Source organism: Triplophysa dalaica, chromosome 16 (genome assembly GCF_015846415.1).
Source record: "Triplophysa dalaica isolate WHDGS20190420 chromosome 16, ASM1584641v1, whole genome shotgun sequence".
Lineage (NCBI taxonomy): Eukaryota > Metazoa > Chordata > Actinopteri > Cypriniformes > Nemacheilidae > Triplophysa > Triplophysa dalaica.
In genome coordinates this window covers 4,749,293-4,762,621 of record NC_079557.1, presented here as the reverse complement: position 1 = coordinate 4,762,621, position 13,329 = coordinate 4,749,293, and the positions used below count along the sequence as shown (strand labels likewise).

Genomic DNA, 13,329 nt, shown 5'->3' with positions numbered 1-13,329 from the left:
CTCAGCCCACCCCTGCCCATGGTCATGCCTAGCCGGCGCTGCCTTGCTAGATGTAAGCACAATTGCGGTTTCAGTTTTGATTTATTATTGATTTAAATCTTAAATCTTAAAGATGTGTTTAACATTTTGATTCAGTTTGTTTTGTTCAAATGTCTGTGTAACTGAGACAGGAAGTTCATCTGGACCAGCATTGAAACAGTGTTGTTCACATCATCTGAAGAGGTCTATATGCTACAGTGTACAGCTAACAAAACATTCATAAACAGCAGATACACACTTTTAAAACTGTCAGTATTTCTTTCCATAATGAACAGACCAAAAACAATGACCTATACAATATACACAGTTTTTTTGTCTAATCTAATGGTTGTGACATAATTAATGCCTATATTTTTAAATAAATGGGAAGAAACCGTTGTTATATGTTCTAACCAAACTTGTTTAAAAAACAAATAGGTCAATAATGTGCAATGTGTAAAACAGATCGTATATCAGGGTAAGTATCGAGCTTAGTGTGGACAATTTCCATGCCTTATCAACGGTATTTTTTTTAATGAATGTTTAATTTACCTACATATATGCAGACAAGAACATCACTGACCTTAGGTTATAATATTGTCACCAAATCAGTCGAAAATTGCGTCATAGGACACGTGCGCTTACGCTTGCGTCAACTTGTTGCTGTCCAAGGTGCTGAAATCCCGCCTTCGGTATAACGCTGGCGTCTAAAGTCATGTAGTCTCTCAACCAATGAAGCCTGAATCACCGAAACAGTGCTATACTTGTATTTAAACACCAGATGGCAGAAGAGGCAAAGAAAAGTAATGCTTTACGACTTTATCTCGTCTGCAAGTAGTCATAGCAGGTAGTCATAGTTGTTAATGGTCTATGAAAAATAATCCCCAGTCGAAAATAATGAATGATACCCAGTTGAAAATAACAATCCTAAATATGTATTTAAACTGGTCTCTATAATATGATTATATACGGTGCAAATAAATGAAAAGACGATATGTTGATAATGGAAACTTTTGAATCACCAATTGGAACTGGTCTTCACAAGGCTTCGTCGTGCTTGTCTTGGAGGACAAAATCAATTGGTCACTAAAACCGTTCGATTGACTTTCAGAGACAGATGTCAAGACGCATCCACTTCAGGCAGATAGATGGGGGAGATAATGTTCCCCATCTGCAGGTAATTAGAAAATGATATGCATGGGCATAAGGTTCACTAGTATTGTAGTATCGTTACTAGATAGATAGGTAGATAGGTAGGTAGGTAGGTAGGTAGGTAGAGAGAGAGAGCGAGAGAGAGAGAGAGAGAGAGAGAGAGAGACAGCGAGAGAGAGAGAGAGAGAGAGAGAGAGAGAGAGAGACAGAGAGAGAGAGAGAGAGAGAGAGAGAGAGAGAGAACTAGATAGATAGATAGATAGATAGATAGATAGATAGATAGATAGATAGATAGATAGATAGATAGATAGATAGATAGATAGATAGATAGATAGGTAGGTAGAGAGAGAGAGCGAGAGAGAGAGAGAGCGAGAGAGAGAACGAGAGAGAGAGAGAGAGAGAGAGAGAGAGAGAGAACTAGATAGATAGATAGATAGATAGATAGATAGATAGATAGATAGATAGATAGATAGATAGATAGATAGATAGATAGATAGATAGATAGATAGATAGATAGATAGATAGATAGATAGATAGATAGATAGGTAGGTAGGTAGGTAGGTAGGTAGGTAGATTTGAAAGAAAGAAAAGCTTTCACACATCCTAAGTCACTATAAGTGTAAATACAATAGATGAAAGAAAAAGTAGATTTGCCACATAAGCATCCTTTAGTTTTTCACTGTTATCATAATAAGGGTGTGCAAAATACGTAAGTCTTGCTATGCAACTGGTCATCGCCATTATAGTTGGGTCTCTCGCACCCCAATGATCAATACATGAGCTAAGGCGAGAGTTTCATCCCCTCATCCTCATTGGCTGGAAGCGTCTAGAGGAAGGCCCACGTCAAGAGCGTAGTGTAACATTTCCTTCAACGATATTTCAATCCACTACGCGATTGAACCATAAGGACAAAGAAGGTGTTTTCAAAGGTAAGTTCTTCAATCGATAAACCGAGATTAAATGCAAGTGTTTTGTATGAACATGAACTGAGATAGCGCGACGTGTGAAATGACGGTGAGCTGTTAAGGACATTTAAAAAGCCCCGTGCACAAGCTGTCGATGGAAACAATGTTTCGCGTGCTTGTGTGCGAATTAAATAATTAGCCTTCGTGTTGAATTTATAGGAAGCTCGTTGAGGAAACACGCAATTGTTGCATTTCATCGTTTAATTGAATCCGAGTCGTGTCTGCCGCTCGGACAGGAGAGGTGACACCATGTTGTGCGAGGACAGGTTCCGTCTTTTATAATTAAATTAAATCGAGCACACAATCTGAACACATATAGTCTACACACCTTGCTTTTATTATATCAATGCATTCTGCTAAGTGTTTAAATCGACCATTTAAAGCAAGAACCGTACACTATGATTTAATTCACACGATCTTTAAATATCCCTCCCAATCCAGTTACGTGTTTAAATCCCATTTGTGCTCGTTGTAATAATGCCACTTCGCTTTATTTACAGTTAAGAAATAGTAAACGAGCATAAACCATTTCTAGGACACGATCTCCCTGCTGTTAACGCTAAAGAAATAACGTCAGCGGATGGTGTGAGTTTCCATCCTTCTGTGCATGTATGGGAGAATAACGGGTTTTATCTTCAGGGAAATTAGACTCTTATTGTTGCATTGACAGGCTGGTATTAACACACTCAGCTCGTGCACACACGCTCTCAATTTCACATTAACCCCTATTTATCACACAGCTGTAACAGTATCCCTATTTTCACTGTAACTATCGATTCGTTGCTCTCTTGGATGCAGAGGGGCGAAGATGGATGTTTTCATGAAGGGGCTTTCCAAAGCTAAAGAAGGCATGGCAGCGGCCGCCGAAAAAACCAAGGAAGGCGTTGCGGTGGCTGCAGAGAAGACCAAGGAAGGCGTGATGTTTGTGGGTAAGAGAGTTAAATACATTTTTTTAATAAATGCATATCACGAAGCATGCGTGCGCACGGTGCGAGTGGGATGCCTGCGGGGCAGGAGGGGGTTACGATCTCCTTCACTCGCTCTTCTGTGAGCATCACTGTATGTTAAGGCACGATTGTGTAATTTTGTGATTGGCTGGAATGTTGGGTGGGGCTTCACGTTCTTCAGGTCCTGATGAAACGAATAAGACACGTACATTGACGTGCTTATACATTTCATTACTATATTGGTTAAGAAATCAGGACTTTGATTCTGCCTAAGAACATGTTTATGTGTTTTCTTGAAGAGCCAAACCTTTTCATTATTTTAAAGGCCATAATGTAGCTTTGTGTTTGGCCTCTGCTTATTCCATAGTACAATTTTTCAATTATTAAAAGTTAGATATAAGAGTGTTGGGTAGGTGATGTGTTTCTAAATCTCAAATATTTTGTATTATTTCTTATGTAATAATGTGCGTGCTCATTTTATGATTACATTTTAAACACACCAATAGAGAAAATTTGTACTTTACATGTTATTATCACAACATGGATCTGTATAAAATAAAATCATATAGCCTACATCTTTATGTAACGTCTTGATGTTGAAAGAAAAAAATTGTAATTTTCAAACTTTATTTCTAAGTGTAAACGAATGTCTTAATCTTTTTTTTACATTGTGGATTGTTGTGTGTTGGGTAAAATGATATATCCAGTATTTCTCACATTTGAATATATATTTAAGTTATGATGAGTAAACAGTATCATACAGGCCTGTATAATTTACTATAACAATACATTTAGTCAAGAGTCAACAATTGATTGGAGTTCATTTTGTCTCTTTGACAGCCAAATGCAAGACCGTATTCATGCATTTAATGAAACGTCCTGTTTAATATTCAATGGATTTTACATCTAGAATATTAAAAGCACTCAAGATTCTAGACTGGTATTGATTATAGTATAACATTACATGCGATACACAGTGCATAGAGAAAATGTATTTTTATTTTAAGCAATTCTTAATGAACACACTGATTTGTGGAAGAAACAACAACAAAATGAGATCGTTAACTTTTGGAGATGATCCAGCATCTCTCTGAGCTCCTGTTGAGTTGGAGTAAAGCCGCACGGTCCACATGTCACACAATTCCATGACCTCATGGGCCTCTACATTCACACTGCTCATGACAAAGAGCTTTCAGTATGTAAACAGAAAAACATCATTTCAAAAGTTGTATACTGTATTGAGCTGAGAGAAAAGTATTGTATCTCTCCATGCGTCTGACGTTATTGAAGGTCGGCCTGCTTGATGTGCTGTGCTTTGATCGGTAAGACGAGAAGTTGATCTTGTCAGTTGACCCGGTGTAATTGAGCCGTTGGACTTTTTGGACGCCCTTTCAAACATTCCGCCCAGCACATCGTTCCCAGCCAACTCTCATTCATACTCTTTTTCGAGTTGACATAAATGAATAATAGAATCCATCCACATTCAAATCTTACATCTGTGTCACCAGCATCCCAGGGAGAGACAATTAGCCCAGATTTCCTCAGCCCATCTGTGGTTGGTTTGCATAGCAGATCTCCCTGTCTGTAAAAAAATCTTGAGACGATAACAGCAAATACAAGATTGTCGGGCTTGTGTGGGACACTCACGGTGCCCTGGAAATCTATGCTTGAGTGGCCTTATGGGAGCGCGTGTTAGTGCGTGGAGGAGGGGTGTCGGTTTGCTCATAGGCTCTCCTTTTACCTTGGACAGCAGCTGCGCAATCACACCCTCTCTCATGCACATGCAATGCCAACCCAGTGGAGGAGGGAGCGAGAGGAAGATAGACATCGGCCTCGATAATGTCATAGTGGCTCGATGCATCTGACGCCTCTCGTTTTTCCTGTCCGTTTAAAATGTATTTGCCTGGTGGTGTCCTGTGGTTGTGATCGCATCAGCAAATGAAGCTTTAGGATGCCTCTTGTATATTTAGTGCTGCTTGCTAAACAAGTGTGGCATAATACGGATGCTCATATAGGGTTGGCGATTTGACCTAAAGTATGAGGCTTAAATCTAGGCATGGGCAATTCTAGCATTATGGATGTCCAGAAATATATCAGAATAAATTGATCATACCCACACATCCAGAAAATATCAGTCTATGCACGAGTTTTCTATTTTTAAGGTCCAGTGTGTAATTTTATGGGGGATCTATTGACCAACAGTATTGACCTATATGCAATTTAATATACATAACTAGTCGTCAGAGGTGTATAAAGACCTTACATAATGAAGTGTTATGTTTTTATTACCTTACGATGAACTATTTCTATCTACAAACACAGCGGGTCCCCTTGCATGGAATTTGCCAGTTCAAAGTTGCTGTGCCCACTTATAAGGAATATAGACCGAAGTGACAATAAACTTACCAGACTATCTAAAACTATACATAAAAAGGCATCAACAACCATAAGAGTGACTTCAAACAGGTATTAATTAATATTGATATCAGATCAGTATGATAAAGAAAGACTTTTATTTATTATCAGATTTTATTTCCTGTAGCTCAGTGGTTAGAGAATGGTTCTAGCAATGCCAAGGTCATGGGTTTGCACATTCTTAAAAACAAATGTATGTTATAATGCAATGTAGGTCGCTTTTGATAAAACTTCCGAAATGCAATGTAATAATATCCTGTATGCAGCATGGCAAATTATACTATTCAGTAGAAGAACATAAAGTGTCCTGTTGATGGAGAAACACCAGCCATTTAAAAGGAAAGAATATCTGTCCATATGTTTTGATATGGGTCAATAAGCAAACGCATAGCAACGTCCTAGAAACTGCATAGCAACACACTAAAATCAATTAAAAAGTCTTACACCTCGTCTACACCGGACGCGACACGTCACGACAAAAGACATTAGAAACGCATTAGAGCCCATTTTAATTTTACATTATGTCCACACTGGATGCACAATGCAACTATCCTATTAGAACAAACCGTGTGTCGTGTCGCACCAGTCGCAAGGCCGCGAGGGTGGGCCACGAGATGATTTCAAGAAATCTTTTTTCTTATTAGGAATAGCGTGTTAAATCAATAAGTGTAACAAAATATAAAAATATTAGTTAAGAAAAAAAAAAACATGCAAATAAAACGCCATCAGACTCGATCGTGACCCCGGAGGTGATTAAGTCACAGGTGCAGCAAGTCAATTTACAACACCACGTTAAACATTCCTACATGTGGACGCAGATTATTTTTCGTGCTTTAACTTTAGAATATTTTTATTTGTCGAAATGAAACGTTGGTGAATGTCGACCAAAGACAATGCAGGGAGACCTGCGGAGGAGGAAAAGCCATCGTCCTCGGGTACGAAAAGAGGCCGGTGTTTGCATAAAGAGGACATCCATCAGCACTCGAATCAGTATAATTAAATTTGACAATCTGTAGAAGTAGTTCATAGTTTATGTATAACAAGAGTAAAATAATGAGTAAATAACTATAAAGTCATATTATGTTAGTCTGTGTTCTTTTGTGTTATCATAATGCGTGTGTTTGGATGGACCTAATAAGGGCATTTGTGCAGTTGCCTCCGAGGATAGTGGGGGTCTCGAGTCCCTAGCACTGTTATTTTGGGGGTCGCAGGTTGAAAAGTTTAGGAACCCCTGCCTTATAGGACTGTATGTAGACATATTATATTCTATTAAGGATTTTTCAAGACATTTTTCAGAAATGTAGTCACCTTTTTATCAAAACTTATGTATTTGCTACATCTAGAAAGTGCTATTTGACATTATATAGTAACTCCCTCCCTCTGAAGAATGCTAGTTCAGTCCAACAGACCTGTTCCAGTGATCACTGTGAGATACTGGTTCGATTAACTCTAATGATTTTTCAGTGAACCTTTAAATGAAGCTGCACTAAAGTTTCAGCCTCGTATTTCACATCGACTTTCTACTTACGACCTGTCTGTGTCATGCACCTTCTTCCAGCCTTATCACTGTTGCCTTAGAAGACTCATTCAGTTGTTTCAGCATTTCATAGACCGGGTAAATAACTTTATAATCTTTATGTGCTTTCAGGCAACAAGACCAAAGACAGCGTCGCAACAGGTACGGTGATTCTGCAAAACGTCCTTTAGTCTTGTCTTGTAAATAATGAATACGTCTCATTTAAAGTGCAGAAAGGACATGGCACGGAGCCACCAAGTGCAACCGAGACAAACAGTTCTGTGCCTGAGTTATATTTCACCGGGAAGTTTCATGTATCATTAGCTGGTGGCCTGTTTATCAAAGCAAAGTTGCAACTATATTTGGTATCACTGTATTTAAAGCATGTTTATAGTTCTGTGTAAAATAAGGTATTTTAATATATACTGTTATGTGAAATGCTATTTTTTATATTCTGAATGTCTGTGCCGTATCTGTGTTGAAAATTGGTCGTGCGAGTGTTGACCATGTGACATGATTTATCTCCGGTCAGTGGCTGAGAAGACAAAGGAGCAGGCGTCTCATCTGGGAGGAGCTGTGATGTCCGGGGCAGGAAATATCGCCGCGGCCACAGGCCTGGTGAAAAAGGACGAGTTCCCCACTGACCTGAACGTATGTTCTGTTTTTCAACTCATTTTTATTTGACCTTTTGTCAGCACGCCTTTCATGCAATGTTTAATTTGAGATTTGTGACAAGTTTTACGTCTCGAAAGGTGTTTTGTAGGCAATAATGAAAATGTAAATGAGGAGCGCTCATAAATGGTTATAGGTGTTTGAATGGCACCTGGTCGATATAAATGTCAGTCATAGCAGAGAAATACCCGTAGATGTCTATAAGAGGACATTAAGCCTCTAACACAATCACATTCACATCAGAATACATGACATATGATGAAGGGCAGCTTACCCCACAGGAAATATTACTTACTGTTTTCTGTCCTGCTGAGCCACCTCCCATCTTTCTCACCCTCTCTCTCTCTCAACCACTCTCTCTCTCTCTCTCTCTCTCTCTCTCTCTCTGTCCCTCGACCATGCCCAAGGTCACCGTACACAATTACACATTGCACGGTACTTAAAAATGCACTGTGAGACTTGAAGGAAGTCTTCAAAATTATGCACAGTTTAAACAAATGATGGTGTCATATGGTAGAGATAGGTTTACAGGGGTGGTCTCCTTGGATTTTCAGTTAATCTTATCCTTTGTGGTGAATCAATAATCTCATGAATCAATTAGTAGGAATATAAAGCTTAGCTTTACGTTCATATGTGTTGCTCTAGTGTAAGACCTGCTTTACATCACGAGACAAGAAAAGAAACATGTCACTAGCAATTATTTTAAAGCATTCGTTAATCTATCAGCTCAGTGAATGTGAAGTATAGCTGTTGTCATCATATGGAGACTGTGTGTGTAGATGGCTGGTGTAAGTGTGTAGTTTAGCGGATTTGGAACATGTGAAAAACTGTGTGGGTGGTCAGTGCTGAGTCTGTTGATGGATAGGACAGTTTGTGTTGCTTAAGACCATGTTTTGCTGTCTGATTTCATGTTGGTCTTTCTATGGAAAATGTGTGTGTCGCTGTGATTTGATATTGTTTAGCTTGAAATGCAGAAGATCTTTAGCCCTGCTGTTTTCGTTTAAAGCTGTTGGACTGTGACATTTACCATTTAAAAATGATGTTTATGACGTCTTAACTATTGTAGTTAATGGCAGCCAAGAACAGTTTGGTTACAAGCATTATTCCAAATATTTTTCTTTGTGTTCATCAGAACAAAGACATTCATACAGATTTGAAATGACTCGAGGGTGAGTTTCGTGAATTTTTGGGTGAACTGTTCTTTTAAAGGTAAAGGACACATTAATAGAGCCAATTATTATTCGACTAAATGGTTTAAGACCACTTTAAGAATCAGTCGAACGTGCACAAATTACATAGTTTCCCGAGAATGACCAATGTGACTGTGTACGTTTTGTACATAAATGTGAATGAAGGTTCTGACCGAATGTGTTGTAATATTAGGATTGTAGGCTGCTGAAATATGACCCAAATGACTGTGATAAAAATAAACCTTTCGGTAACCCAGAACTGTAAAGAAATTCTGTGTAGGTGATGAGAAATTCTCTCGTTCTCTCTCACTCGCTCACTTTCCTCCTTCTTCTTTCTCTTTTATGCTATGAAATGCAGTTTGATTAAAAATGTATTGCTCATATATGAACACATTTAACATGCATAGCAAAAGAACGTAAGGAGATTCATCATTAATACATTGTACAGACAGTACAGTCAGATATATGCCAGTGTTGCTTACTCTATGATGTTGAACTAATGTTCTCAAGCAGTATTGTGTTTTGAAGGTTTTCTTATGTGTGTCCACAGCCTGAGTTTGGTCAGGAAGCCACAGAGGAACAAATGGGTGAAGGTGTCATGGATCCTGAAGGACAGACATATGATGACTCTCAGCAGGTCAGAACATCCTCTTTGAATCAGTACAGCCTTATGAAAAGTGTGGCTTTACTACAGTAACCATAATTTTACTAATCATAGGAAACTGTGCTGTATAAATGGTAGACAATCTGGCAAATGCACATAGTACATTTTTGTATGGGACATTTTGTATGGGAATACTTTACCTAAACAACAGTGTTGTTTGTGTTATTTACATATTTGTAGGTATTATTTATTTAACATTTTTGTGAGGCATTTGATTTATATTAGTCTCTTTTTGGAAAACTTGCTGTTAGCCAAGCACAGCCTTTAAAATATGTAAACCATAAAATGATATGGTTGTATAATGACCACTAAATTAAATAAAAGACAGATACTTTGCATCATATGAAACCTTTTCTTACACACTCAAATCATTTTTAATCAAAGAATAGTTTCTTGCATAAAGCCCCTTATACCAAAGATTCCTATTTTGACATTTTAATCTAACACCAGACATTTATTAACACTCAAATGTGTCATCGCTATACACAGATATGGTGGGATTCCCTGTGTGGTGTCTTCCTACCTCCTCCTCTTCCTCTAAGTTCCCCACTCCCCGTCTTGCTACTTCACTATCATCCTGTATCTGCCTACATGGGAGTGGTGCTGACATCATAAGCCCTATTGCATTGTGGGTATTGGGTAGTGGTAGTGATGTAAGCTCCCCCTAGCATGTTAAGGAGATGAGCTCGTCTTGTAGATTCTTAACATCTGTTCTCTTTAACAGAGTAAAACAGTGCTGTCTGATAATGCCAATATATTAGCTGTAACTTGAGATGTTAGTGAAGTCTTTTTACTAATATTAATTAAAATGATGTGAAATTACATCAATGAAATAATTTATTGAGACAAGGCTGATCCGTCTAATCTGAAAGCATCAGTCGCCCTCTGCTGAGGAAAGTAAGGTACTGCAACAATGCAATTGCGTTGAAGAGTTTTTGTGTGGAAAGAAAAAATCGACCTTTTTATGTTCCAGGTGGTCCCAGAGGCTTTATGTATAATAATAAATCTAGCACAATACATTAAAGTGCTTGATATTTCATATTGATGTTTATCCATTTTCATTCAACACAGCTTATTGCGTGGATATCATATAACTCTCTTGTTTTTTTAACTCCTTATTTTAAAATATTTTTCTAAGAATATTTTTGTTATTACATGTACAATTTTTATTGCATATTTTGGTAAGAATATTGTACAAAGCATTTCATGCTATATCACACTGTATGGCTATGCATGTTACAAATAAACCTTTTATTTTTAACTTTTTTTTCAGTTATAATAATTAAGCTTTGTAGCCAAGCAATCTTTTTTCTTTCCTGTTTTTTTTAAAAGGACCTCTTTCTGTTTCTGCTTACAGGACAACCAGGACTACGAGCCAGAGGCGTAAACGACACATTCCAAGTCCGAGTCGAGCCAGCAGCACAAAAAGTTTATATCAATAACAAGTACAAACCTTAAATCACAATAAACCCTGTTACAAAAAAAAGAAAAAAAACATAAATATATTCCAGTTAATCCTGCCGAGAAATGTTCTTCCTATCAGATATATATACTTTTATTATGATATATTGTAAATGTCATGTTCTGACAGTAAAGTGTTGGATGTAGCTGTATGCTGACTGCCGGGGGCGCACTATCTCGTTTCCTTGACTCCCTCCCAATGAAACGAGAGCTGCTCGCCCCATTGTGACTCTTTGTACTTGTGTATCTGCATTTCTATATGTAATAGATGTTTCAGATCTTCCAATAACATATTGGGGGCTCAAATATCTTCGGGTAAATATGATATTATATATAGCTGTGTGCAATGCCTGTTTGTGGGAATTTCTTTTTTTATTTCTTTGATATTAAAGCAAGTTGATTATTTCATGTTTTTGGAGTAAGAGTTTTATACGTTGTAACTTTATAGTTGCTTGTGATATCCTTCCAGTGGACTATTTGTTAGAAGTTGGGCAATCTGTTTGTGTGTATGTATGCGTTTGTGTACTGGAGATTTTGAAGGTAGTGTAAATGTGTCTTGAAAATGTTTATGGATGTCAATATGTGCTTTACAATGCTGGAAATGTCAATAATGTCATATAAGACGAGTGAATCCTCTGTAAATAAAAACAAGCAAAACACATTTTTCCCTTTGAAATGATTTGATATGGTATAAGACACGAAGACACGATGTCTCCATATAAAAGAAAAACATCAATGTTAAAGAGATCTTGCAGAAAGATATGGAACCAAACACAGAGAACAATATCCTCTTACTCTCCTATCTCACCTCTCTTATCAACAGGATGTCTGGCTGTCTCCAGAACCCAACATTGTGTTCTACGGACATGCTGAGTCTAGCAGAATGGGTCTAGAGCTGGCATACCGGCATAAGCCAGGCACCATTGATGGATTAGCATGTGTAACCATAAAGGAATGCAATGCCGCCTGGCATCAGAGGGTATTTAAGGGCCCCGTGACAGTGCCCCCTTTACGCCGGGCTGGTTAGACTAAGTACATGTGGTCGGTATCATGGCTTCCTTCAAAAAGTCTCTGGAGGGTCTGAAGAGCTCCACACAGTCAGCCACTAAAGGCGTCACTGACAGTGCAGGTACTGATGGGGTTGATCTTTTTCATTCACCAACTGTAATTTCAAGTTTAGAGAGAACCTCATATGAGGAGAAAATCTTGTGAGCTTTGTTGGGTTTTAGTTAAATAGTTGAAAATTGAAGGGTATGAAATCACAAGAAGCTAAATTCAATCTTATGCTCATGCTGTAATTTTAGGGATCTTGGCGTTTCTGTTTTTTATAGAGTTTTGTTAATGTGTGTGAAAACATTAAGCATGATTACGAATATATTTCAGTTCAAGCAGCGCAAGACGCCGTGCACCAGGTGGCAGAATCCTCCAAAGAAACCACCAATATGGGTAAGAGAGGACAGACGGCTCAATAAGTGTCTGCACGGATATCTGAAAACATAAGAGTGAAGGCGCATGTTTTTCTTTCATTCAATGCATGTGCGTCATTTAAAGCCAATAATTATTTTAGCATTACTGTACCAACACTGTTGGTAGTCTTTGTGTACTATAATCAAAAAAGTTGTTGCTTTCGCAATTTGTTGCACCCTATATATGAAAAATATGCGAATGCATCTCTAAAGGATCTCTCTCTCTCTCTCTTTACATATGTGTGGGTGTGTTCGTTTACAAACAGCTGCTGAGGAGGCGTCCAGACAAACACAGTCTGCTATAAGCACATCTGCAGAGAAAGCATCAGACACCATTAAGGAGTTTGGACAAAAAATGAGTTCGAAATAAATGCTGCACAGTCCCATTTTATCAAAATAAGTAAAGCGTTTGCTTTCTTATCGGAGCTTCTTTTAAAAATTACTTGTTTCAACCTGTTTTATTGTGCCATGCATCCAAAATTGATGCAGTTTGCATTTTGCATGCGGGACGTTTACAATTTTTTTAAGTGTGAATGTTGATATTTCAATATTTAAAGTCTGTTAAAAGATTCTTGTGCTATGAAATACACTATACATTCCGTTCAACTATTGCTGTGTCTATATTTGAATCCCAAGTGTGAAAGGGATCGTCTACCCAAAAAAGAAAATTCTGTCATCATCTACTCACCCACACAAAAGAAGATATTTCGAAGAATGCCGGTATGACCGAACAGCGGCGGTACCCAGTGACTTGCATTACAGATATGCCTATTTTGTGATCTGCAGAAAAATGAAACTCATATAGTGACAAGAGGGTGTGTGAATGATGACAGAATTTCTCATTTCAGGTGAACTATCACTTT

General features: G+C 38.0%; 1 protein-coding gene across 1 annotated transcript; it reads left to right on the top strand.

The window, feature by feature from the left end:
* Positions 1 to 1,938: 1,938 nt before the first annotated feature.
* On the top strand, positions 1,939 to 11,661 carry sncb (synuclein, beta). Its single transcript, XM_056770454.1, has 6 exons — positions 1,939 to 2,099; positions 2,934 to 3,064; positions 7,146 to 7,175; positions 7,546 to 7,664; positions 9,426 to 9,512; positions 10,897 to 11,661. The coding sequence occupies exons 2-6, from the start codon at positions 2,944 to 2,946 to the stop codon at positions 10,924 to 10,926; spliced, it is 387 nt and encodes a 128-aa protein (XP_056626432.1). The 5' UTR covers positions 1,939 to 2,099; positions 2,934 to 2,943; the 3' UTR covers positions 10,927 to 11,661.
* The last annotated feature ends 1,668 nt before the right edge of the window (positions 11,662 to 13,329 follow it).